General features: G+C 44.9%; 4 protein-coding genes across 9 annotated transcripts; 2 read left to right on the top strand and 2 right to left on the bottom strand.

The window, feature by feature from the left end:
• Window positions 1–1,004: 1,004 nt before the first annotated feature.
• Window positions 1,005–7,209, bottom strand: Neurl4 (neuralized E3 ubiquitin protein ligase 4). Its single transcript, XM_070279715.1, has 9 exons — window positions 7,192–7,209; window positions 6,796–7,127; window positions 6,375–6,734; window positions 5,338–6,317; window positions 5,104–5,280; window positions 3,140–5,049; window positions 2,771–3,080; window positions 2,599–2,709; window positions 1,005–2,535 (listed from the first exon to the last, which is right to left on the bottom strand). The coding sequence occupies exons 2-9, from the start codon at window positions 6,970–6,972 to the stop codon at window positions 1,197–1,199; spliced, it is 5,364 nt and encodes a 1,787-aa protein (XP_070135816.1). The 5' UTR covers window positions 6,973–7,127; window positions 7,192–7,209; the 3' UTR covers window positions 1,005–1,196.
• Window positions 7,178–8,406, top strand: LOC108120790 (uncharacterized). Its single transcript, XM_070279720.1, has 2 exons — window positions 7,178–7,282; window positions 7,341–8,406. Exon 2 carries the CDS (start codon window positions 7,362–7,364, stop codon window positions 8,259–8,261), a length of 900 nt encoding a protein of 299 aa, XP_070135821.1. The 5' UTR covers window positions 7,178–7,282; window positions 7,341–7,361; the 3' UTR covers window positions 8,262–8,406.
• LOC108120791 (uncharacterized) lies at window positions 8,330–9,029 on the bottom strand. The gene has a single exon (XM_017234599.3). It carries the CDS (start codon window positions 8,912–8,914, stop codon window positions 8,447–8,449), a length of 468 nt encoding a protein of 155 aa, XP_017090088.2. The 5' UTR covers window positions 8,915–9,029; the 3' UTR covers window positions 8,330–8,446.
• Window positions 9,030–9,290: 261 nt separating this feature from the next.
• Window positions 9,291–25,981, top strand: Frl (formin-like protein). 6 transcript variants are annotated; one of them, XM_017234564.3, is made up of 9 exons: window positions 9,291–10,364; window positions 17,342–17,425; window positions 20,775–20,861; window positions 21,347–23,050; window positions 23,114–23,327; window positions 23,387–23,679; window positions 23,742–24,296; window positions 24,357–24,476; window positions 25,090–25,981. In XM_017234564.3, the coding sequence occupies exons 1-9, from the start codon at window positions 10,101–10,103 to the stop codon at window positions 25,300–25,302; spliced, it is 3,534 nt and encodes a 1,177-aa protein (XP_017090053.2). In that variant the 5' UTR covers window positions 9,291–10,100; the 3' UTR covers window positions 25,303–25,981. The 6 variants fall into 6 exon arrangements, with proteins under 6 accessions (XP_017090053.2, XP_070135817.1, XP_070135818.1 ...); XM_070279716.1 differs by lacking the exon at window positions 25,090–25,981 and adding an exon at window positions 24,566–24,715; XM_070279717.1 differs by lacking the exon at window positions 25,090–25,981 and adding an exon at window positions 24,566–24,713 and having other exon boundaries at window positions 21,374–23,050.
• The last annotated feature ends 731 nt before the right edge of the window (window positions 25,982–26,712 follow it).

The following is a 26,712-nucleotide window of genomic DNA, read 5'->3' as shown; positions in this document are numbered from 1 at the left end:
TTGTTTACCCCTTTAAGTCAATGCACAATCCCTCATATTTTCCAAACACTCTAAGCAAAACCATTCAGATATTTGTAAATTAATTTTAAATTAAAGAATTACTTACACTATAGAATAAAACACCTCCAAGTGGAGCCGGTCCGAGGGTAATAATATCGCCAAAAAATGCATTTCCATGAACTACTATACTATATGTATAAATTTTGTAAACCTAAAAATTTGTAGAAACCTTTCCAATAAAAAGAGCTCCGCAGGCGCTGCAAAAATTTTATATAAAGCTGAAAAATAGAAAAAAATATTTTCTATATATGTATATGTCTATGATATTTAGGAATATACCTAGTTATCCAAACAATTCATCTCTTAGGGGGCAAAGTCTACACACGCTTATAATATGGACAACTAAAAGCAGAAATTTAGAAAAAATATAATTATTAGTCTAGTAAAACTATAAAACATGTAACTTACTTAATGGAAAGATCATGATTGAATGGTTTATGGGCCAAAAGTAGCTTAGCACCTTTCCCACTTGGAACAACTTCCTCTTTTCTTTCTAAATAGCACGAGGTTTAATTTTTTATTAATTAAAGTATTTACGTACTTACCAAGATTCCAACTAATAACAAAATTCCCGCCACTATGTATAAGATCGACGTCACATAGCTAATTATGTTGGATACAAAATATGCAGTCTTCATTTTTTCGCTGTTGGGTTCAGCCACAAGCCAAGGAAAAGGCAACAACGAAATAGCTCCCATCACGATACAATAAATGGAATAAAAAATTCCGCAGCATCTTGTTGGAAAACTAGGGCACGATCCTTCTTCGCACATTTTTGTGAGGTGAGGTACTTGTACGTGTCTAAGGGTTTGAAGTTTAAATATTAACTGAGAAGTAGACAGTACAAATAGGACGAAAGTCTTTTTCCCAGCCAACTAAGATGAACAAATAGTATATAATAAATAAAGTAATAAACTTATATAAAAAATGTACTATTATTTAAATCAAGTTTAACTCTGCGATTACTTTATTGGCGCTTAAAATAATACAATAAAATCTCGTTTACAAAGGGGAATGCGTATGCGTATGCGATTTGGTGTGGAGTAGCTTTCTAGCGTGATTAGAATGTCGGGGATTAGGATCGTCGTGCTGGAAGCGGGTGTATAGAGGCATACAAAAGGCCATGACTAGCGTGCTTAATGAGATTCCTGGTCGTCCGTCCTGTCCAGCTTGATGATCAGAGCGTTGATTATGCAGGCGCCGGCCTCCTTTGTGAACCAACAGAGATCGTTTAGCAGATGGACCGACGACTCGTTCGGTGCCGATCCGGAAGAGGAAGTGGCGCCCATTGCATCCTGGTTTGTTCCACCGCCGGCCACGCCATCATTATCGTTTCCAGTGACAGTACCCATGCTGCGCCGCTTGGCCTCTGCGGCAGCCTTACCGGTGGTCACACCAGAAATGGACTGACGCCGGACATAGACTTCGAACGACGTTGAGATTCGATGGAGACCCTGTTCGGATGCAAAGTGGTGCTGTGGCAAGACAGGCTCAATAACAGTGGCATTTGGCGAGTAGTACAACTCCAGACGGGTGCCGGGCTCATCCTTGAAAGCCGCAGCAGACGGCTCCTCATCGGGATCGGATTCTAATGGCAGTGGCTGGCCACGATCAAGGATGGCCCGGATCTTGTCCACCCGCGTCATATAGTAGAATGGCAGCCAGTCACCGTTGAGATCGAAGTGCACTTGCGGCGCCGCTGACGACGAAACCCCCGTGGAAACGCCCGCCGATGAGGAAGTGGTGGAAGTACTCTGCGCATTCACGGTCTGCTGGTTAAGCTTGAAGTATACCCAACCCTCAAGCTTGTCCCCGTTGCTGGGACCACTGCACTTGGCGCAGAAGCACACCGGCTCCAATCGGCTGTCGAAGAAGGCCTGCGGAAGGACGAGAGAAGCGCAGAAGCGTCGCACCTGGCGCAAATACTCGCAATCGTTTTGCTCCGCCGAGCAGCGCACCTGCCCAGCCGAGTTCGCATTCGAGTTGGAGTCCGATTCCAGCGAGTTAAGGGAGGGCAGGTCGAGATTCAGAAGCGACGGATGGTCGGGCATCAGGTGATGGCGTGTGTACTCGTTCTGCTGGAGCTGCTGCAGCAGAAGCAGGTGGTTCATGTAGTCGATCTCGTCGTCCTCCAGGACATTATCCCTGCTAGCTGGTTCGCTGGAAACCTCTCGAGTATCCTCCAAAGCCTCAGCGTTGTTCTCGCTCTGTTCGTTCGTTGCGGCAATGGATCCGTCTGGTGGTTCATCCACAGAGTTTCCCAATGGCATCGGTGCATGTGGCAGCTCGTCGTATTCTTTGTTGGTATCGTAGACCCCGGAGTTGCTCAAGTGCTGGACGTTGGAAGCGGTGGATCCACTAGATCCCACCGCTGTTGTCGACGTGTTTAGAGAATTCTGAAATCGCTGAGTGCTCTGGCTACGCTGAATGTTCAAGTTCGTGTTGTGCTGCAGCTGGAGGGACTCGCGAAGGCAACTGAAAATGGTATTTGGATTATTTTTAGATCAAATGGGGACTCCAAGGCCGCCCTAGGCTTACCAAGTCGATGAGGATCCTCCCAATTCGTTTCGTTGTTGTTCCAAGGTGCGGTTTTTGATGGAGATGTTGAGCAGCAGGTTCTCCGAAACGCTCTCCATAACCGAGCGGGTCCTGCAAAGAGATAAACCCCAATGGGTATCGAAGAGTATTCCTCCCCAGTTACACCACTTACATGGCATTGGAGGGAGCACCGGAGGTGGAGGGACCATCCCGTCCGAACTCGCTGGCCTGTTCCGTGTCCTTCTCCTTCTCGTGCATCTCCAGATGGGCCTTTTCGCATTGCTGCGGCATTCCATTGTCGAGCTCCAGAGCTTCAGGAGCCTCCAAAATGGGTGTGCCATTGGCATTGCCTGTCCGGGCGGCATCGCTGCCCGTGATCAGGGTGATTTTCTCGCACTTGCCGTACACATCGAACACAGGATAAACGTGATTGGGAAGGCCGCTGCCCAGATCCTCGAGATTCGTGGAGCCAACCATAATGACTAGGAGGAATATAAAGTATAAATGAGAGAGAGAAATCCTAAAAAGGCATAGAACTTACTCAGCATGCCAGCGTGAGTGAGGGTCACGGTTATAACAGTGCCCACCTGGATCTGGTCCAGCACCTCGCCGTACTTGGAAGCCATTACCTGCCCGTTGATGTTCACATAGTCGTGGGTGGCCAGCCAGCAGCTTCGCTTGCAATCCAGCAACGAAATGGGTGCCGTTTGTGGACACGCGGACAAGACGCCCAGCCCGAGAGTGCCCTTCCACTTGGTGTTGAGGGCGTCCACCTTGATGCTGATGCTGTCGCCCTTACAGAGCGGCTTGTTCAGGCAGACGATGGACTGGTTGTAGGACTTGACCCTGGCCACACTCCTGCGATCCTCGCTGAGCCTCGCGTTCTTCTGCGATATGTCCACAAACTCGTAGTTTTGAGCCTCTGAGTCGATGGACTCCAGCATGGAGCTGTCCTGCTTGTTAAGTGGATCCATCCCAAAGTCCATCGAGTCCTGCAACCGCAAGCTGCAGGGCCGCAGCGGCGAGGCTGGGCCTTGAGCGGAGATCACCTGGATGCCCATCGTAGAACCACTCAGCTCGGCCACCACGTACACATCGTTGGGTACATTGTGGAACTGGATGTTCACGTTCTCCGAGTTCAGCAGAATGTTGAGCGAGTTCTCCACCCGCTCCAAGGTTATGCGATCGTCCACGCGCAGCCACTCGAGCGAGGCCAACGATCTCTGCAGGCAGCTGGTGTTGAAGCGCACCTCGCTCCCACTCACGTACCAAACATTGGCTGGAATCCGTCGTATGCTGGTCGGGAGCTTCTTGCGAACACTCTCGTCGCTCAGGTTGAGATCCGTGACCCCAATGCTGAGGCAACCTGCAAACATGGGATTTATTGAAGTCAACTTGATTTCGAATGGCGATCCGGCGCTGAGCGGATGCTCGGAAAAGACGAGGCAGTGGGAGAGTGGAGCTGCCGCTCCTGTGAATCGTGAGGCTTCTGTCCAGTCCTTGGTAAGGCTAACATTTCCCGAAACGCACGTCCAGCGGTGCTTCGTTTCCATGGCCGGATGCTGGATGACCGAGGTGGCCTGGCAGCTCTGCGAGTTCTCGCTGGTGGCATAGGGCGCCCGAATGTCCACCTGCGTCTGGGTGAGGCTGACCTGGGCGCACTGCCCGTACAGATCGATGATGGCCCAAATGTTTGGGGCATGGCACTCGCAGGCCGGGCCCTGATCCATGCCGTCCACAAAGAAGTGGATAAAGTCGCCGTTCCGCATCACACCCACCCGTGTGCTGGGGCCCAGGGTGTCCAGGTCCAGAAGGATGTTGGTGCGTATGGTCTTGCGATTGTGAAAGATCATGGGACCGCAGAGAATGATGGTGTCATTTGCCTCCAGGTCGGTGGCGTTCGGCGCCAACTGAATGTCTTCTGGCCGGGTTCCCGTAACTCCGATTTCGATGTTGCCCGACCAGTGACGAACCATCGTCTCAAGCTCGACTTCGAAAAGCTCCCGCTGCCGCAGCGGCCGATTGCTGAACACTATGGCGTCGTTGAACTCCGCCAGGGAGTTGGGTCGCGAAGCGGTTAGTCCGCTGTTCGAGATGCCAGCATTGGCGCCGTGAATGCTGTGGAATCGCAGCGGCACCTCGCTGTACAATGTCGTGTTTGAAATGGTCGAGTTACCGGTGTCCGGGCTCCCGCATTCCGAGGTGTCAACGATGCTCGCCTGGGCCGCCTGGCCGTACAAATCGATGACCCCGAACACTCGTTCCGGTACGTTGCTGGCCGCCGGACCCTGATCCACTCCGTTGACCCAAAAGTGCAGCGTGCCATCGTCCTTGCGCACCACACCCACCCGATCTCCCACCTGTAGCCTGTCCAGATTTTGGCCATATTGCTCAATAACTGTTACCCCGTTTTGCATCACTCCGTTGCCAGTCATCATCCAGGTTCCGGATCTATATCAGTACAGTAGAGTATATCTAGCAGGGAAGTTACTATTCCATACTTACCGGACATTGGTCATCGTGAAGGGGAAGTCCAGGTCGTCGGCGCTGTGCGTAGTCACGCCCATTTCAACGGAGCCCGCCCACTTGGTAACCACTCGCTCCAGACGCACCTGGAACAGCTCGTTGGGTCGAAGGGGCCGGCGGGTAAGCACCACGCCGTTGTTGAAATCATCAGCAGCGCTGTGAAATATATAGACTTGGTTAGGATCCAAAATTGGAGGTTTCTAGTGGTCTTACTTTGGGCGCAGGGCCGTGCGACCGCTCTGGGTGACGGTGGCGTGAGTTCCGCATATGTGATGAAAGGTCAAGCGATCATCGTTCCTAGCTATGGCTCGCGTACTGGATATAGTCTCGCTCAGGCCGCCAGTTGCTCCGGCGACATTCATCTCACTTTCGGGACTGAGGAGACTCAAAGTCGGAGTGCCCGAGTGGGGCGGATGTGGCTGAGAATGTTGGGCAGCTCCGCCACAGGCAGTCATGCCCGCCACAATGTTATTGCGCCGCGTAACAAGATTCTGCTGCTCCCGCTCGTCTCGATCGACGATGGTCACCTTAATGGTCATGCCGTACAGATCGATAACGCCCCACAACGTTGAGGCCACCCGGGTAGCTGCCACTCCCTGATCCTGACCGTTGATGTAGTAGTGGAGATTGCCATTGGCCTTGCGCATCATCCCCACGCGGTCTCCCTCTCGCAACTCATCCAGGTTGAACTCCCCGTACTGTCGGCGGGTACCCTTTCCGTTGGTCAGGATCCCGCAGCCGGACATCATGGTGGTGCCCGAGCGCATGTTGGTCATCGTGGCTGGAAAGTGCAGCACCGTCGGATTGTGGGTAGTTACGCCCACTTCGATGGAGCCCGACCACTTGTCCACCAGCTTGTCGATGCGGATCTCGAAGAGCTCGTTGTCGCGCAACGGCCGATGGGTCATCACCACTCCGTTGTTGAACTCGTCCAGAGGACGGCGGCGTTCGGCGGATCGAAAGTTTGGTGAGAGTTTCACTAGCGAGCCGCATCGGGTGTGGAATCGCAGCCGATCGTTGATGTCGTAGTAATCCGAGCCGGAAGCAGGCCCGGAAACTGTGGAGGTGGCCTGGGTATTAGATATATGACCACCGGAGCCGTGTAGCCATCCGTCGGCAAGTAGGGGATTGATGGCGACGTCCAGGTTCTGGACTTCCTGTTGCAGGGGCTGTTGAATCGGGGAATCCAATAGCTATGTGGAGAGACACAATTGGATTAGAAACCGCACTGGAATCCACACAAGACCTACCTCTCCAGAGCCATTCGAGTCACGGGGAAATATAGAAACTTGCACGCAACGCCCATAAAGATCAACCAGAGCCCATAGAGGCTTGGGCATGTTCTTGGCCGCCACACCCTGCGACTCGCCGTTTACATAGAAGATGAGGTCGTTCCCAGACGTGCGCATCACCCCCACACGGTCGTTTTCGTTCAGGGTCTCCAGATCTGTGCCGTAGAACTCGAATAGTCGGCGCCCGTCCTTCCGCACATCGATTCCGGACATGACCCAGGTGCCATTTCGCATGGCCGTGGCACAGGCCACCAGTTCCAGATCGTCCGGCGATTCAGCGGTCACTCCGATCTCGATGCTGCCGCCCCAGGAGGTGTTCTGTGGGCGATAGAAAGGCATAAGGATGATTTAGGCCACGCAAAAGACAGTCCCACCGTACCTTCTTCTCAATGACCACCTCGAAGAGTTCGTCGTCCTCCAGAGGAAGGGCGCTGAAGACAAGGGCATGACTGAAATCTCTCATGGAGCGCTGTGCCGACCGATTGGAGTTGTACAGCCGTATGGAGCGGCCGCAGCGCGAGTGGAACGCCTGCATCTGCGTCTCCCTGCCGGCCATTATCCTTCCAGTTCACTCCGCTCCTTTGGCAACCGTACAAATCAATTGTCGGATATGGATATGGACACACATACGGGGCACAGAGAAACCTTAGCGGGCGGCTCATAGGCTGTGGGCCCTGTACAGGTTTAGAAACTGCGGTGGCATACAATTTCCTTGCATTATGCATGCATATATATCAGAATATATTTACGGTAAAAAAAAAAACCAAATATTTACAAGCAGTATGTTTTTGCGAGACAGTTTTGTTATCGAGTTATCGGTTGGATAAGTTATCGGTTTGGCTCCTAAATACGGTCATACTAGGCAGGTGAGCCTCTACAAAATAACAACATAAATATTTTTATTGATAATTTTATATTGAAAAGAAATACATTTGCTGCAACGCCATGTCCGCGACCCAGCGACAAAAGCAATTCGATCTAAACCGACCCCGTGCGAATGCACCTGCCACGACCAACCCTGCGGCTACCAACGCCACCATCAGCACCAACAAAAACAACAACAGCGAGTCTGGGAATCCGAAAAATGTGGTTTCCCCGCGTCAACGTAAACTTCAAACGTCAATGGAACGGCTGCAGGTGCAACAACCAAATGTGAGCAGGCGAGCTGCCGGTTCCAACTGGATGGCTTCGACGGCTGGAGGAGGACCTGCAGCGGGATCTGCTCTTGGTAGTGAGAACACAATGAAGGAGCAGGAAGGATCCACACCACTATCCAAATCCGCGCGCACGCGCAATAAAAAGAAGGCTCAGCGCAACAGGTACTTGGCCATGGACTGTGAAATGGTCGGTGTGGGACACAACGGCCAGGACGACATGCTGGCCCGCGTGTCAATCGTGAATCGGGTGGGCGAGGTGCTGCTGGACAAGCACGTAAAGCCCCGCCAGGAGGTGACCGACTACCGCACCAGCGTTTCTGGCATCCGGCCACAGGACATTGCTAACGGCGAGGACTTTGCCGTCGTACAGAACGAGGTGGTGAAGCTGCTCCATGGAAAGATTCTCGTCGGACATGCCCTTCGCAACGACATTGCCGTCCTGAACATTCGGCACCCGTTTGAACATATCCGCGACACCTCACGCTACAAGCCCCTCTGCAAGCTTGTCTCCAACGGGCACACGCCCAGCCTCAAACGCCTCACCATGGCCGTTCTCGGCCAGGAGATCCAAACCGGAGAGCACAATTCTGTGGAGGATGCGCGTGCGGCCATGGGTATATACAATCGAATAGCCGCCGACTGGGAGAAGTATCTGGAGAAGAAGCACCATCAACAGCAGCACTTCTGATCCGAGGATCCCTCCTCACACAACTCAGGGGAGCATCGTAGACTTAAGGATATACACACTAGTTTCGTATTTTTTTGGAAACTGTTGTTTAATTATATGAAACGTTACAACCTCAGCGGTACTGTTGTAAGGTTTAATTTCCTAACTGCAAGGTGTATTTATTGGAACTTAAATGTACAATGAACCTAATGGGCCTCTACTTCATCTGTAGAGGATTGGCTGGGTCCGTGAATGGCCTGGTGTCGCTCCATCAGCTCTTGCCAAGGATCCTCTAGCATCGAGGGGTGAAAGTACTGAGGGAAGGAACTACCGCTTTGGTTTCCACCCATGCCTCTGTGGTTTCTATGATTCTGCTCCCTATTTTGGAAGTTTCTCCGGTTGAAGTTTCCGCCGCGTCCGAATCCACGACCCTGTCCGTATGGCCTATGCCTCTGGGGTGCCTCCTGGGGGGATTTGTTTTGATAAAAGTGTGGGACATTATTCTGGGGTCTCGTGGAGCCTTGTGTGTCCTCGTAGAAGCCAAAATTCTGTTGTTGGGGCGGCTGCTGGCCACCAAACTGCTGTGATCTGTAGTCCACGGACTGGGAGGGATATTGCCCCACCCGGGGTGAGTACGGTGGTAAATTGTTGAACTTTTTGCCGGGCGTTCCCATCTTGCAATCTTTATGTCTTAGAAGAGCTTTCGTTTCACTAAATAACAAGATTCAGTGAAAAAAAGGTAAATAAATGAGAAGAGTGTGTTTGTTTATGTTTTCTTCAGCTGATAGTGATGACACCTAGCCCTTATCTTATCGATAACTAGTCTATCGAACTAGTACCTGGGAAATATTATAAAAATCTTGCCAATAATTGCATAAATACAAATTTTTATTGGAAAGTAGACTAACAAAAACTAAAGAAGTATAAAGATTAATTTTAATAAATTTAAAAACGAAACGGTAAAGCCGTTTTAGTAAGACCGTGCATGTTTTAAACTGCAAGTCTTTTAAGAGATGTTTACATCGAGGTAATTTCACCTACATGTCACACTGGTCACACAGAGTTTGAATTTTTCGAGAGGAGGACGTTGCGCGGTCGGTCGGCAAAAGTGCATTTACCTGCATTTAATATTTAACCCTCGGACTCGGACTCCTCCCAAGCCGGATAATAGAATTAAGTTAAATACGAGAGGTGGCTCACCCGATTAGTAGAGCTTTATATAGTCGGGAAACTATCTGGAATCGAACAAAAGCCAAAAGAGGCGTCGCCTGCCGCAGGAGCCTTTCATCCAAATCTGGCTTTGTCTGTGTTTTTGTGGCTGCATCGGTGTGCGTGTGTGAGAGAGTGTATTTGTTCAGCAGCGCTGTCGTCGCTGCAGCAGCAGCACCAGCTCGAAATAAAAAAAAAAATTGTGTTTTTTGCTTAGATTGTCAGAAAATAAGTAAATTTTAAATTTCAAAATTTGAAGACTGCAGTTTTAACTCCAGATCCAGATTTAAAAACAAAAAAATAGCCCTCCAGCACAAAAAGCGAATTTCGATTGGAAATTAGGAACTCCAGGAACGCAGGAAAGGAGCCACCAACGACACCACCAGCCAGAAAACCGCCACAGCCGCTTTGGATATCTTCAACGGAATCAAAGAGCAACTTTCAAGTTGCCCCGAACGCACCCGCGTCCTCTGCCGAACTGTATGGGGGACCCTGTCGCTGTCCCTTAGCACAGCGCTACAAGCGGCGAGCATCGAGGACGCTCGAGGCGATCCCGATCCAGGCGGAGGCGGAGGTGGTCCAGGTGGTGTTGGCGCCGGCGTAGGCGGTGGAGGTGGAGGCGGGGGCGGCTCTGGTCGCTTTGCCACCATAATGGGTGCTGTCAAGTCGCGTTCCATCACCAGCGCCGATGTGGACGCCGATGTGGATCCCCATCATCCTCATGTCCACTCGATGCTGCGCAACAATGGCCATTCGGCCTCCAGTGGCAGTGGCACGTTGCAGAAGCAGGATCTGCGCTATGACATCGGCTGCAGTTCCCAGTACCAGCATGTCCGCCAGCCGAGCCTGAGGAGTCGGAGCCAACAGCCCATGCCCACCACGGATGAGCTGGACAGGCGGTTTGCCAAAGTTTTGGTGAGTTGGGTTTACAGATTAGTATAAGGATTATTTTGTAATAGGATAAGACTTAGAAGTTAGTCACTAACTATGTTTTAAGATTAAAATTAAGGTTTAAAATTGGGAAAGTAAAGTTCAAGGTGTTGAACCCAAAACACCTTCAAGCTTAATCGTTTTTTTTAGTTTTTTTTGGGAAACCTGAGGCTACCTCTGAGACCTTCGATTATAATATACCATAACATTGATTATAAAAACGATTAATTTTTAATTTTTATTATTTATTATTATTTTTTAATTTTATTTTAAAGCCTGGGGTTAGTTTTCTGTAACTTCCTAAGGGGAGTAACATTTTTGAAATGATTTCTTACTTGATTTCTTTTGTAAGTTTTCCGATTTGAAGTCTTAAGGATTGGCTTCCTGCCACCCCCCTTCCTCACTCCCTTACTTCCCCTACTTCAGAACACTCCCCTCTCTGGCGGCACCCCCTTCATGGAGCTCCTGGTTCCGCCCTCGCATTTGTTGCATGTGATTGATGACCTCATCGGGTGTACGGCGGCGGCGAGTTGGTTGTTCGCTTGAATTTAGTGTCAGATACTCACACACACACAGATACAGTGTGGCTGTGTGCGTGTGTATCTTTGAGTTTGTATTTGCGCCTCTCCCCGGCTCGGTTCTGTTGATGTTTCCACAGCTACAGGCTATAGATCCCCATAGCAGGGACAGTGGTAAAGGGATATTTGGGATTATTTTCAAAAATAGGTCCTTTTAGGAAAGGAGGTTACTTAAAGATACTTTTCTATCTTTAATCTTTGTATCTTTTTTAGAAAAATCTCTAAATTTTGAAGCTATCTTGAGCCACTGTGCCTGTGGGGCGTGTGCCTAGCCTCTGAATATATTTTGTCATCTCACTAGACAATTTTCGTTTTTTTTTCTTCTCCGAACAAGACCGCATAATTAAGATTTTACGAGTAAAAATATTGCCAAAAAAATACAAAAATAAAAAATCAAATAAAAGTAAGAATGAAATAAAAAAAAAAAGCACTTAGTTCTCTCCGAGCTCTTCTGGTTCTGGCTGGTCATGGACTCCGTCTCTGACCCACAGCTGGGATTTGGATTCGACATGCTAATGGCAATTAAAGCAAATTGATCGATACCCTCTCCTCTCCTCTCCTCCACTCTCTCTCTGGGGCTGACTCACGTTTCCCGCTCCCGCTCTGGATGCTTCTCAGATCTGGGCTTATCTCCTCCAAGCCGACCACAAATCTTTATTTATATACGCAGCTCGTATTCTCAGTTATCGGCTCTCAGTAACTTGAGAAATGATTCCACCACCAACGAGGTTCCGAGTTTGGATCGGATCGTTTTTGGCACTACAGATACAGCGCCAGGCATAACGATAAGACCTATACCTCTTCTAGATGTATATATATTTCAGATCTTACAAAGAAAGGGTACTTGTGTCGAATCCAAGGGTATTATCAGACCTTAGATAACCACTTCTGGTCGATCATTGCCTTATTTTCGCACTCAAAGTGTGTTTCTGGTGTGTTTACCTTAAAATCTTGTTGATTTTTTTGTTTGTTTGCCATTTCGGTAGCTGGCTCTGAGGTCTGAGGTCTGGGGTCTGGCTCTGGGCTCTGACTCTGTCTCTGGCCTCGCCCTTGCCTTGCTGGCTGTCTTGGATTTTTTTTGTCTAATTCGTGTTTACCTTAATTTAGTCAAAAAGTGCTGTTTGCTGTTTGCTATTTGCTGTTTGCCATTGAAGTGGACTTGACGGACCAGTCCATTCAACGTCCCTGCAGCTCAATTGTTTATCTGAATCATGCTTTTTAAAAATAACCAGAGACCTAAGAGACCCAAAGACCATTTTCCGCTAATAATTTGCCTTTGGCTGGGGATCTCTAATCGGACGCAGTTCTCCCTGCACATGTTTCCGGTTAAATTACAGAGCTCTCCAGTACTCCAGAGAGTACTATATAGTATAGTAGTTGTTGAGTGGGTTGAGTGAACTTTGTATACGAAAGAGCACTAGGGTGCTGGGGTGCAGTCTCCTAAGAAACTTGGATGCTTTCTCTGGTTATTATTAGTTTATTTTTTTTAGGTGTTTTTCCAACAATATATTCTTAAAATAATCTTCTTCAATTCCTCAAGGTTTCTTCAAAAACAAGGTCATGTGCACAGCCACTGTAATCTGTAATCTTTATATTCGGGAATGCTTGATATAATATCTCTTGAAGAGAAACTCAATGTTTATATTAAGGGGTTATACCTAGTTAGGATTTTCAAAAAATTAAATATTATTTTTGTTCTAATCTAAATATTTAAAATTTAAATTTAAACTCAATCCGATAAATATTTTTCGAACTATACCTTAATTAATGTGCCGGATATCTTTGAAACCTTTTTTTCAAAACAGCGTTTTTAAAGTCGGTGATCTCGATTTCTCGAAAATGTATGATCTGATCGGTCTGAAATTTGTACACAATCTTCTTGGATATGTTCTCAAGCTCCTTAACGAAGGAGATTATTTTTAAAAATTGTATTTCTGTATTTTTTCGACAATTTAACAGAAAAACTAAAGAAAAAAACTAAACATTTAGGTCATATGTCAAAAATTCTTACAGAACAGAATTCGAAAATACATGATCGACATGATATTATCAGCTTAAAAGTAACATATATTTAAGTTAATAATAATTAAAACTTGGACCATTTTTAGACCAGAAGGAGTCTTTTTTTTATTATTAAATTTTACTTATCGAAAAAATCATACTTGTTTCTCTGGGTATTAGGGTTTTCAAGATTTAGTCAAAAAGACATTTAAAGTTTGACTCTAAAAGAAATTAGAAATAAGAGTCACTACCTATTTCTTAGACTATTTTTTAAGCCAACAAAATTTTCATTTTGTTTAAACTCTACAGTAGAGTAACCCCTTAACTCCTGCATTTATTAGCATTTACTTTCTTCACGATAATGAACTCGATTGAAAGTAAAATGAAACAATAGGAGGGAGTCCAGCTTAAACACGATTGCTTATGAATTGATAAAAATTGCAATTTAATTGCTTCGCTGACGGCATCAACTTTCCAGCCAGCCAGAGAGAGAGACTTATCTGCGGTGGTCGGTGTGGGTGTCATTATGGCCAGGCCTAGACATTAATATGGAAAACGGCCAGGAGACTAAACCGCATAGACTAAACTTTCCCAAAGAGACTTTCACTGGGTTATTAATCACCAATCACACCAATCACCTGGGCTAGAATCTATGGCCATATAGCCGCCTTTGTTAATGACATTTTCCAAAGGTTGAACCCCAAACCGCAAGGCAGTGAACCACAACTGTTGTTAACAGCTAACAGTAGGAGGGGAGTTCCCCCCTAATGACCAACTTGTTGGCTTTATCTAACGGATGGCTATGCCCTCTGTGGATGCCTGAACTCTCGGCATTATCTCGGTTGCAGTTCAAATATTTTCTTTATCTTTGCTGGCCACTTCCTGCAAAAAAAACTGCAAAAAAGAGCTCGGTTTTTATGATAAAAACATCAAAGCATATGGCTATTTTTTTTTTTATCGACTTTAGACTTCATGGGAAGATCTTTCTCTAAGGAGTATATTTCAAACAAAGGACTTACTTTCTTGTATTTGGCACGTGCATCGGTTGATGTTTGATCTTAAGTTACGTTTCTTAACAAAACAATTCCTAAACAAAGACTAAGATTCCCAGAAAACAGGAAGTTTAGTACAAATATAGTAGGTTCTATGGTGTATTTCTTAATAATTTTCTTAAGGAATTTTCTTCTTTTTTTTATTTTTATAAACATTTAATGATTGACTCACATGATTGAGTCACTCGCTTGTGTTTACATCTATTTCTATTTCTATTGATGTACATGTTACGCATGAAAAGCATTATAAAATGCTCAGTCTCTAAATTATCAATTAAAAAAGGGGGGGAAATTACTATGACTCTTAGGGGATGGTCTAGTCATTTCAAATAAAATTTCCACTCAGACTCTAAAGAATAATTAGGCATACAAGCCCTCCCTACAAGCCCTTGTTTTTTTTTTTTATCTCTTGGTTATAAAATAATATAAAAAAAGAAATAATAAAAATATATATGTATATATTCCTAAATTGGAGGCTACAAGTACCCCCAAGGCTTAGTCACAAAAAATGAAACAAATTTAAAATGCGTATCCGGTGTGACGGTCAAGTCACATTCATTATTCCATTCATTATCCCATACAGACATGAATGTATTGTACAAACGTCATATAGAGTATATAGTAGTATAGTAAGGTCTCCACTTATATCCGACTTGTGGAGTAAAAGTAGCGCGCACTTTTCGCTTTCTTGGGTCTTGAGACTGAGCCTGCCATGGCATAAATATTAAAAAAATAAAGAGAGCTCCCCGTCTTTGTCACCTTGTTTATTATTCTCTCAAGTATGTTTTTTATGAACATTTCATTTACTTATTTGCTTATTTATTGTTTTATTTTTTTTTTTAAAGAGCGTTGAGGCAAATCAGACTGGGAGTGGAGCTGGGAGTAGGAGTGACGTCTCTATAGGGAGTAGCTAGAGGCCAATGGGCTCGAGGCTTGAGACTCACCCATAACATTACAAATTAATTAATCAATAAATTTTGCAATTATTCTCGCATTTAAAGCCCCCACTTGCTCTCAAGCTCGCCAGGCCTGGGAAGTCTCTTTATATTTCCCCATTGAGCACGTTCTGATAAAAAATCATATACATTGTATATGAAATATAACAAAGGCCACAATTCAAGATAATTTTAATAATTGTTTTTTAGCTTAATTAACACTCGGGAAACTATGATAATTCATGTAAAGTCTCAATGGGAATGGGAAGCAGACACTAAAATGAGAAAATTAGAGAACATTAGCTATAGTGATTTTAAAAACAAACTACTGGGGATGGCTTATATTCCCAACTTGACCATGTTGCACTCCTCGATCCCCGAGAACACACCCTATTTCGTGCTGCTGTGTACTGGTCTAATTAGAACTCCCTCCCAACGGCAGCTGCTGCACCCAGAAACCAGGAGTACTAAACTGGAAAATTTCAATTGGAGTCACGTAAGCATATATTTGCCGATTTCATTATTCCCGCCTGCATTCCCGCCCGTTAAATGGCTATATGCCATACTCTTGACCATTTTACACAATCTGTTTCTGTTGGTCAGGTGGGACGGGCCGTGAGTGTGCTTGGACTGCTTTTTAGGGTCAGTGAGCTGTACAAGATGACAAAGATATGTACATACATAGGTGCAACTAGTGGTCTATTTATTATACCCTTGCAGAGGGTATTATAATTTTGTCCAAAAGTGTGCAACGCAGTGAAGGAGACATCTCCGACCCTATAAAGTATATATATTCTTGATCAGGATCACCTCCTAAGTTGATATGAGCATGCCCGTCTGTCCGTCTGTCTGTTTCTACGCAAACTAGTCTCTCAGTTTTAAAAATTGATTCCCTATCGATCAATTTTTAACCGATTCATGAACGGAGTACCTCAAAAGATATGTTATATGATTTTTTCATTAATCTACATCTAAATCTGGCACTAAAAATTTCCATCAATATTTTTCGATTTTTTTTGTCCGCTTGGGAAATTCAGGATTTTCAAATATGTCGCCGAACTATGTGCATATCTTTGCCAATTCTTAAGCGTTTCTTCCAGTGAATAGCTTCGTTAATATTTGTTTATCAATTCTCCTTAAAACTTCATTAAAACCTATAAACAAAATATTTGATTCATTTTTTTTATTTTTTATGAGGGAACTCCTTGCTAAATACGGGATTTTTGTATATTGCTGGAAGAGATATCTATATCTTTGGCAATTCTTAACAGATTCATAAACGGAGTACTTTAAAAGATTCGTGGATTGATTCTACACCAATCTACTTTAAGATTCAACAACAAAATTTTTTATCAAAATTTTCCCATTTTTGTGTGAGAGAGCCCATTTAAGAAATTTTGGATTTTTAAAAATCACTTTAAACCCTATCCATAACTTTGTCAATTGTTTCCCAATTCTCCCAGGGAATACCTTTAAAGATTTGTGGATCGATTCCTCATAAAACTGCGCTAAAACCTATAAACAACATTTTTCAATGATATTTTTCTTTATTTTCTGAGAGAAACCTTTGTAACATCCATTTTTTTCATATATGGCCCCAAATCATGTCTATTTTGCCATTTTTCATTCAATTTATGAGTGGAATGTCTTAAAAGATTTGTCGATGAATTCCCTTGAATCTTGAATCTGCCTTAAAATCTAGCAACTAGTTTTCGATCGAACCCCTTGATTAATCCACTATTTTTATATGTGGCCCCATAGCATACTCATATCTTCGCTATTTTTTATCTAATTCTTGAGCGGCATATCTTCAAAGATTTGTGGATCAAATCCCCATCGATCTACTTAAAAATATTGCCATAACATTTCCGATCGATATTTCCCTTTTTTTTTTCTTTGTGGGAACCTCTTGTGAATCCTAGGTATCTTAGCTATAGTATATAGCCCCCCAGCCACATCTTTGGATGAAGCTTTCCTTTCTTGTTTTGAAATCAGTTTCAGGGAAAAAGAGCGTGACTGTGTCTCCGCGTCTATGAATAATAAACTTCCCTTTTTGTTGGCTTTTCTTTGTGGCTTAATGACGCTTCCCAATGATCTCATGATCGCCCATCAGCAGTCCCCGCTGAAGTAATCCAATATTTGCATGAATCTCTATATATACATATATGTATGTTGGTACATCAGGCAAACAGTGTTCCGGTAAAGTATCTCAAGAGATGCAAGACTGGATACCTTAATGGGCCATAATGCGTAGTGTACTTTTGGCTTAATGGGTTTTCCAATTGGCTGACTAACATTGGGTGTTTTTATTCAATCATTTTATAGAATTATATAATAGCTATGAATATTGCTCTATTTAAACTTAAAAACTTATGATTTCTTTGTGTTCTTTTCAGGCTTCGATGGATCTGCCACCGGATAAGGCAAAATTGTTGCGAAACTACGATGACGAGAAGAAGTGGGACATGATTTGCGATCAAGTAAGTGGTTTAGTCTAGTCTAGAGGATAAGATAATCTAGTCTAGCTGAGCTAGTCTTGAGGCTATTTTATGGAATATTTTTTTATTTAAAATTAAGCTTCCCAGCTTGGCACTTTGGCATCTCTCTCTTGGGGTCACTGGAGACTATGGGTGTTAGTTCACTGGGGGGCCTATGTCGGGCACCTTGAACGCTGACCTTTAGGCTCTACAACTGCCGAGTGGAGTGGAGTGCCCCCTCTAATTAAACTATATTCCAAATGGCTTTGCACAATCGCGTCTGGCTATGGAATGCCAAAGGCGTTTATGCGTTGAGCAACTTTATGAAGTTCTCCATCAATTAACAACTGGCCGGAGTGGGCTGCTAAACTAGAGCTAGAGTGGGCCTGAATAGTAGAGCTAAGGTGGTCAGTTATTATAATATATTATTTCTATAAGCTAGTATTTTATTTAAAATATTTTTCCGAAATATTTAACATTGTTTTTTAAGCTCCAATGCTTAACAATAAATTGTAGGACATGTGTTTAAATATATACTCCATATATCTCCCTCTCCAGCTATATAATTGAGGTACATATCTGCTCCGACTTTGTCAATCATTATGCAGTGCGTGCTGTTGTGTCGCTCCACAGTTTTGATCTTTTTTTTTTTTTGGGGTTTTTAAATGATTTAAAATTTGCTGACGGAATCCTAAAAAATAGCTTTAGAATTAAGGCAGTAAATTGTACGAATATATATATTTTTAAGAGTGTATCTTTGTACAAATCTAGATCGCGTGTTTTGTTATTATTTTTGTTTTTTTTTAATGGATTATGACGAAACTATTAACGTGTTCGCCAGAGCGTGCCCCTTTTGGTGGATTCTATCTATATGTCCATCCATCCAACTATCTATCCATCCATCTAGCTACTAACTGGGTCACTGAATTTTCAAAAAAAGAGCTGCACCTACAAAAAAACACAAAAATAACAACAACAAACGGAAGAGAACAGTAACAAAAAATAAAACATAATATATTCGCCATCGGCATTTTGGTGGAGTAACAAAAAAAAAAATGAAAAAAAAAAATCAAAACAAAGAAAGGAATTTATTCCAACACTCTCTCAGAGCCTGAGACTTGCCACACAGATAAAAGTATCATAAACACCCAAACACGGCTCCAAGTTGTTGTTCTTACGACTATTGTTGTTGTCCACGTCCCCAGTCACATCCACAGCCACATCCACGTCCAAGTCGTCGCCGGTTCCTTAACCGCCTGCATGCCTGCAGCCCAGACCTGTTTTCCATAATTCAGGCACCATCGCACAGTGGGGTTTTTTGAGGGGAAAATATTACAAAATACAATATTATGTGATATATAACAAAATAATATTATACTTAATATTACAAAATATTAGAAATATTTATTTGAAATTGGCTTTTTGGGGATATTTTTGAAAATGTTAGATCCAAAACCTCTAGAAAACCTGGGATTTTAATTGGAAAGAAAAAATCTAAAAGATACTTTTTTAAAGATTTAGATTAAAAAATTTAGATAAAGATTTCAAAATATAGATTTAAGATAGATTTAAAGATTATCATTATTTTTATATATTATTTTTATTAAAATATATTTCTATTTGAGAACCAAAGCACCTTCTTAAATGCTTCTAATGTAATGATTTCTTTATAAAAAGTAAATTTATTTTTAATCTCTTAATAAATATGACTAATTTGAACATTTTTTCTAATTTTCCTTTAAAAGAAACTTTAATTTTTGAATTTTTAAAACCTTTGTGTTTTAAGACGTCTAGAGGAGGAGGAACCCTGGGGTTCTGAGTAAAAAATAAAAACGTAAACGATACTTTTTCGAAGATGTTTTTTTTAATAAATTATTATTATGATTATAAATTATTATTTGAGAACCTTAGAACCCTGCACCACCTTTTAACTTGCTTTTATTGTAATGCTTTGTTAAATAAAAGATAAATTTTGAATAATAGTTTCAAGCATGATACAATTATATAAGGTAGTCCATTCCACTGACATATCGTTCGGGTTTGCTCACTTAATTTCAAACTGTCAAACTGAAAGGTGATTTTGTTTTCATAACTTTAACCCTTAAGTGGCCAAGAAAAAAATGACTTTTTGCTATTATTGTCATAACTAAGAAAAACTTTTAGCCCCATGCTCCATGTAAGGGTTAATCAAAGTACTGTATAGCCGTTTCACTCGCACTATTCAACGCTTACTATGTTAAAATAAAAATAATGCAGTTAAGTCAACGAATGGACTACCTTATATAATTGTATCATGGTTTCAAGAATATTAGTAATTTAATCAATTTTTCTCAAAAAACTTTAATTTTTGAATTTTTAAAATTTTTCCTTAAAAAAATGTCATAATATTGAGGATATGACAGCCACAGTTGCACCTCTAACTCGGTCTAGTCATGGAAATGAATGAAAACTCAGCCCACTGACAAAGCCAACGAACAGGGAGGCGGACACGCGGACACACGGACAGGTCCGGTGATGATGGTGGAGGCGAACTCGAGCCACTCGAGGACGACTCCTCGACTCGGCTGTGGGTATGAGTGGATTGAAGTGAAGTGGAGTGAAGCCAATCCCCAAACCTCCATGTCCATGCCATCTCCCTCTCTTTCTGTCTGGCTCTTCCTGTCTCTCTTTAGTGACAAAATGCAAATTATTATGACGGCGATAAATTGCAGTTTTTAATCGTTGGAGTCGCTTGCAGTTGGCTTACAAGCATATATGTATATAGTATCTCCCAAATACATATATGGTGGTGGTGTTACTACCGACTAGGAAAAAGAATCAAACTGGTTTCTGGGGTTTCTCTCCTCTCTGGATGCAGTTTGGAGACCCAAAACCGAAAAAAAGCCCACACATAGTTTAGGTTGTAGTCATGCGTTGGTTGCATAGGTCTTTGTTGTTGTTGTTGTTATTGTTGTTATTGTTGTGGTTTTTGGTGGCATAGTTTAAAAAAAAAAAAATAGACAAAAAAAAGCCTAAAAACCAGAGACCAGATACCAGAGACTTGAGCCAAAAACAAGTATACCACGCTTCATGCTTCAAAATGTTTAAAAAAAAGTTAGGCAAGCCATCGATGCTTATGTGGCGATCGTGGCTTAGTTTGGAGGGGGGGTAGCCATGCACACAAATATGCAGTTACAAAAAAACCGAAGAAGAAGAAAATAAAAAAAGTAAAAGCCTCTAAGCCGCAATAGGTTGGTGGTGTTGAGGCATCCACCTCCACCAAAGCCCAGAGAGACTCTTGGGTCTTATATTACTTATTATTACCCTCTAATGTGTACCCCCTAATGTAGTATTATTTATCTACTTTTTTTAGGAAATGGTGCAGGCCAAAGATCCACCCTCACATTACTTGAGTAAACTGCGAACCTACCTGGACCCCAAGGCCTCGCGCAGTCACCGGGTAAGCTATGACTTCTGGATACTCTTCCTGTAGCTTCCTGTAGTGTGGTTTCTGGTTGTCTTAGTAACTAAATCAAAGATTAAATTTAAACTAAAATGATTAACTAAAACCTTCAACTATCTAACCAACTATTAGGCTAACTAAGCTCCTATTTTGAAGGAAGGATTAAGTGATTAAATCTGTTGTTCCGATATTAATGTATAAACTTCACTTCTCTACTCACAACACTGACAACACGCCACGATCCACCCAACCACCCAACCACTCCACCACCCAACCACCCACCCACTCCAATACCCAACCACTCCATCCAAAACACCCACACCCACCCACTCTTTCTCTTCTTTCCTTTGTTTACATCCTGGCACCTGCACATCCTGGAACCGCGTCCTGCCGCCGATGCTCCGACTCTCCGCATCCTGTTCCTCCCCCACCCCCAACTCCGCACTCTGTCTCTCACCTTCCTTCTGTTTGTACACCTGCAGCTTTACCTCTTCTACTTTCTTTGTCAGAAGCGGAAAATGGTCGGCGAGTCAACGTCGACCCAGGTGCTCCGGGATCTGGAGATCTCGTTGCGCACCAATCACATCGAGTGGGTGAAGGAGTTCCTGGACGACACCAACCAGGGGCTGGACGCCCTCGTCGACTATCTCAGCTTCCGGCTGCAGATGATGCGCCACGAACAGCGCCTCCAGGGGGCGTTGTGTGCCTCCGAGGAGATTCAGTATCTCACCAGCGGTGGTGATGGCAGCGAGATCGTCCTGGGCGGCAACAGTAGTTCCATTAGTCCGGGCGGTGGTGGAGGGGGAGCCCTGGCACATGGCGGCAATGGCCTGGCCAATGGCTCCCTGCTGATGGACTCGCGTCACCAGCCGCATGGGCAGCAGTCGCTGTCCTACGGATTCCTGCGACCAGCCCTGCCGGACGCGCTGGACAGTCCCAGTCTGAAGCGGCGGTCGCGGCACATCGCCAAGCTGAACATGGGGGCGGCCACCGACGACATCCATGTGTCCATCATGTGCCTGCGGGCCATCATGAACAACAAGTACGGGTTCAACATGGTCATCCAGCACCGGGAGGCGATCAACTGCATCGCCCTCAGCCTCATCCACAAGTCGCTGCGGACCAAGGCCCTGGTGCTGGAGCTGCTGGCGGCCATCTGCCTGGTGAAGGGCGGGCACGAGATCATCCTGGGCTCGTTTGACAACTTTAAGGACGTGTGCCAGGAGCAGCGGCGCTTCCAGACCCTCATGGAGTACTTCATGAACTTCGAGGCCTTCAACATCGACTTCATGGTCGCCTGCATGCAGTTCATGAACATCGTGGTCCACTCGGTGGAGGACATGAACTACCGGGTGCATCTGCAGTACGAGTTCACGGCCCTGGGCCTGGACAAGTACCTGGAGCGGATACGGCTGACCGAGTCCGAGGAGCTGAAGGTGCAGATATCCGCCTATCTGGACAACGTGTTCGATGTGGCCGCCCTGATGGAGGACTCGGAGACGAAGACGGCGGCCCTGGAGCGGGTGCAGGAGCTGGAGGATCAGCTGGAGCGGGAGATCGATCGCAACTCCGAGTTCCTGTACAAGTACGCGGAGCTGGAGTCGGAGAACATAACCCTGAAGACGGAGCGCGAGCAGCTGGCGATAGTGCGCCAGAAGCTGGAGGAGGAGCTCACCCTGCTCCAGCGCATGCTGCAGCACAACGAGCAGGAGCTCAAGAAGCGGGACACCCTCCTCCACACCAAGAACCTGGAGCTTCAGACGCTGAGTCGCTCCCTGCCGCGTTCCGCCTCCAGTGGCGATGGCTCCCTGGTCAACGGTGGCGGCCTCTTGGCCGGCTCCACCTCAGGAACATCCAGCTTGGCGCCACCACCACCTCCACCACCGATGCCCTGTTCGCCAGTGGCATCGGCTGCCCCGCCACCACCACCACCGCCAGCTCCACCGGCGCCACCGCCGCCGCCCATGATGCCCGGACTGAGTCCGATGGTCAGTCCCAATGGCAGCATGACCTCGACGGTGCCCTCGCCCCCGCATGCCACGCCCTCGCTCAGCTCCTTCCATCCGCCGCCACCGCCTGCAGCCGGCTTCATGCCCGCTCCCGACGGCGCCATGACCATCAAGCGCAAAGTGCCCACCAAGTACAAGCTGCCCACCTTGAACTGGATAGCTCTGAAGCCGAACCAGGTGAGCTTGCTCGTAATTAGTCTCGAATACCAATGGAAACTGATTTATTTCTTGACCTTGCAGGTGCGCGGTACCATTTTCAACGAGCTGGACGACGAGAAGATCTTCAAGCAGATCGACTTCAACGAGTTCGAGGAGCGCTTCAAGATCGGCATCGGTGGCGCCCTCCAGAACGGCAGCAGTGGCACGGAGGTGGATGGATCGCTGCAGTCCAGCAAACGCTTCAAGAGGCCCGACAATGTCTCCCTGCTGGAGCACACGAGGTTAAGAAATATTGGTGAGTAATCCTAGCATCTTCTAGCGGCCACCACCAAGCTAAACCTCCACTTTCTGCAGCAATCTCCCGTCGAAAGCTGGGCATGCCCATCGACGATGTCATCGCTGCCATACACAGTCTGGACCTGAAGAAGCTGTCGCTGGAGAACGTCGAGCTGCTGCAGAAGATGGTGCCGACGGATGCCGAGGTCAAGTCGTACAAGGAGTACATCATCGAGCGAAAGGACCAGCAGCTGCTCACCGAGGAGGACAAGTTCATGCTGCAGTTGTCCCGCGTGGAGCGCATCTCGTCCAAGCTGGCGATTATGAACTACATGGGCAACTTTGTCGACAGTGTCCATCTCATAAGTCCAGTAAGGATTAGGAGTAGGACTTATCTTAGGCCTTGTACTAATGTATGGCTTCCCTTCCACAGCAAGTGCAATCGATAGCCGGAGCTTCCAACTCCCTGAAACAGTCGCGAAAGTTCAAGGCGGTCTTGGAAATAGTCCTGGCCTTTGGCAACTACTTGAACAGCAATAAGCGAGGACCCGCCTACGGCTTCAAGCTGCAGTCCCTGGACACCCTGATCGACACGAAATCCACGGACAAGCGGTCCTCCCTGCTGCACTACATTGTGGCCACCATTCGGGCCAAGTTCCCGGAGCTGTTGAACTTCGAGAGCGAGCTTTATGGTACGGATAAGGCTGCCTCGGTGGCCCTGGAAAATGTGGTGGCGGATGTCCAGGAACTGGACAAGGGCATGGAGCTGGTGCGCAAGGAGGCGGAGCTGCGGGTGAAGGGCGCCCAGACGCACATCCTGCGCGACTTCCTCAACAACAGCGAGGACAAGCTGAAGAAGATCAAGAGCGATCTGCGCCATGCCCAAGATGCCTTCAAGGAGTGTGTGGAGTACTTTGGTGACTCCTCCCGGAATGCCGATGCGGCGGCCTTCTTCGCCCTGATCGTTCGCTTCACAAGAGCGTTTAAGGTTAGTCTGTGACTAGTCACTAGCATCCCTTAAATACTAACTAAGAGTGTCTCGTTTTAGCAACACGACCAGGAGAACGAACAGCGTCGAAGACTGGAGCAGGCAGCTGCTCTGGCCGCCTCGAAGAAGGAGAGCGACCAGGTGCTCATGCGCAACAAGGTTAACCAGAAGAAGCAGCAGGTGAGTGTCTCCGAACCGGAAGTCAACAATCCCCACACATGATCCCCTCCTGGTAACATATGTTATGCTTTATTCTGGTCTGATTTAAGCCGCAAATCCATAGCCTGCTCGAGTTTGCCCTCCAGAAGCAGATGCTGCAACGCAGCCAGTCCTAGCACGCTAACCTGGTTCCTTGGTTACCTCCTCCTCACACACACACACAGACACACACAAAACGCACCATACTCGTTCTAATACTCGCCTGGGGAGTTGGCCAGAGGCATGTCCTCATCCCCAAAACCATAATCCCCCCACAAAACCCAACCTAATTATGGCTCTGTGGGTATCGGTGGCATGTGACGGGGATTAGTGTTGTGTAAAGTCCTACCCCACTCTAGTGTAAGTCGCCTGGCTGGGCTCTACTTGTGTCTCCTAACCCCCCTAACCTCAGACTAATCCTCCGCAGACTAATCCTCGCTAATTCCATCGCTAATCCCATTCCGTCATAAGCTTTATAACCTGATTTTGGTGATGGTTTCTAATGCTAACCTCTCTATATTTCCATTCATTATCCTTGTGGTTGTGGCCTCGAATCGCAAAACAGTTGCCCTCAACCTGCGCGCTCTCCTTGCAGGACGCCGTCATCAATGAGCTGAAGAGCAAGGCGCACTCGGTGCGGGAGAAGAAGCTGCTGCAGCAGGACGAAGTCTACAACGGTGCCCTCGAGGACATACTGCTGGGCCTGAAGAGTGAGCCGTATCGGCGGGCGGATGCAGTGCGTCGGTCGCAGCGCCGTAGGATCGACAATAACCGGCTGTCGCGGACGCTGGAGGAGATGGATTGCTAGACTAGGGCGACCACTAATATTGGCAACGAAAATCGAACGGAGAACGACTGGAGTGGATTAGAGAGTTACTGCAATATGTGATTGGGCGATTAAATTGTTTTGTTTTTTTTTTTTTTTGGACAAAGATACCGAACTCACATTCCCTTCCAAAGAACAGTTTCGAGTGGGATATGGCCCTACCGGTCATATCCTTATAATCCTTAACCCTTATACCAACCGGAAGGGCACAATAATAACAACAACAACTACAACAAGCAACAACCTTCTGTGAATCTCGCCTTCAATTTGTGAGACATTTTTTATCGCCAAAATTATGTTTTAAAAAAAAAAACAAACGCATTATAATTCGGTTGCTTAGAGCTTAAGTTGAACTTGAAAAAAATTCGAATGGTGTATTTATCAAATCTTATATTGTTAAATAATGATTTAAATTTTATCCTGTGTACATACATATATATTCGTATATATATAATATCGAGCTATATATACCAATTAATTTAATTTGTTATAATTAAGTTTTTAACCAAAATGGAAGTACTTGGTGCATCCCATCCGAGATGGCACAAACCGCATGATTATGGAGTTTTAATTTGTATCGTTTTTTTAAGTCATTTAAGTAATGAATTGTATGGAGAAGAGCGTACATAAATCATTAAACTTTTGTATATTTTTTTCTTAATTTTGTTTATTTCTTTTAATCCTCACAGCTAGCTTTTAAAAAATTAATAATAAAAAAAGACAAACCGAAGCGCCAAAATATTGCATGCCAGAATAAATCATTTTTAGAATGTTTACAAATAAAAAATAAACTAAAAACAAAAAGAAAAGACACAAAGCAGAATAACACATTTTATAAGATTTTATTCAAATTTTTATACCAAGAATCTATATATATTTAAAACTATAAGAATATTAATTCCATTTATACGCCAATTTAATTCCCACGAGCCACTCAAAATTCTCAAAAGACTGAATATGGAGCAGTTTATTGAAAAAAAAGCTTTTGTAATCTCTTTCGAACAGTGTCTTCTTATACACGTACATATATATATATATTAGAAATCGTAGATATATATATGTTTAAAAAAATGCAATAACGAATTTAGTTGAACTATAAGCACAGTTTTCTTTTTAAAAAATGTATTTACTTGTAAGTGCAATGGCATCCTTAAGCATATCCTTTCTATAACTTGTCCTTGATTTGCCAAAACACGAGAAAAATAGCGCAAACTCTGCATTGTTAGTTCTTAATTATTGTGTTATTTAATTTAATAAGAAACCAAGCATTGGTATACGAGAAACAGAAAAATAGGAAACTATTATTATGTATTTAAAATGCCACTTTACACACATACATAGATGGCACACTTGAACTATTTTAAATAAATTATTAATTAACCCAATAAATTA

The sequence above is a fragment of the Drosophila bipectinata genome, chromosome 3L, assembly GCF_030179905.1.
Source record: "Drosophila bipectinata strain 14024-0381.07 chromosome 3L, DbipHiC1v2, whole genome shotgun sequence".
Lineage (NCBI taxonomy): Eukaryota > Metazoa > Arthropoda > Insecta > Diptera > Drosophilidae > Drosophila > Drosophila bipectinata.
The sequence above is the reverse complement of the archived record's forward strand: the minus strand, read 5'-3'. Positions and strand labels throughout refer to the sequence as shown.

Coding starts and splice junctions, on each gene's coding strand:
- LOC108120790 (XM_070279720.1), top strand. CDS start 7,362: ATGTCCGCGACCCAGCGACAAAAGCAATTCGATCTAAACCGACCCCGT.
- Frl (XM_017234566.3), top strand. CDS start 10,101: ATGGGTGCTGTCAAGTCGCGTTCCATCACCAGCGCCGATGTGGACGCC. Junction 23,051..23,113: donor TAGCTCTGAAGCCGAACCAG/GTGAGCTTGCTC, acceptor TTGACCTTGCAG/GTGCGCGGTACCATTTTCAA. Junction 23,680..23,741: donor GTGTCCATCTCATAAGTCCA/GTAAGGATTAGG, acceptor TCCCTTCCACAG/CAAGTGCAATCGATAGCCGG.
- LOC108120791 (XM_017234599.3), bottom strand. CDS start 8,914: ATGGGAACGCCCGGCAAAAAGTTCAACAATTTACCACCGTACTCACCC.
- Neurl4 (XM_070279715.1), bottom strand. CDS start 6,972: ATGGCCGGCAGGGAGACGCAGATGCAGGCGTTCCACTCGCGCTGCGGC. Junction 6,318..6,374: donor ACTCGAATGGCTCTGGAGAG/GTAGGTCTTGTG, acceptor CTCTCCACATAG/CTATTGGATTCCCCGATTCA. Junction 2,536..2,598: donor GGAGGATCCTCATCGACTTG/GTAAGCCTAGGG, acceptor TACCATTTTCAG/TTGCCTTCGCGAGTCCCTCC.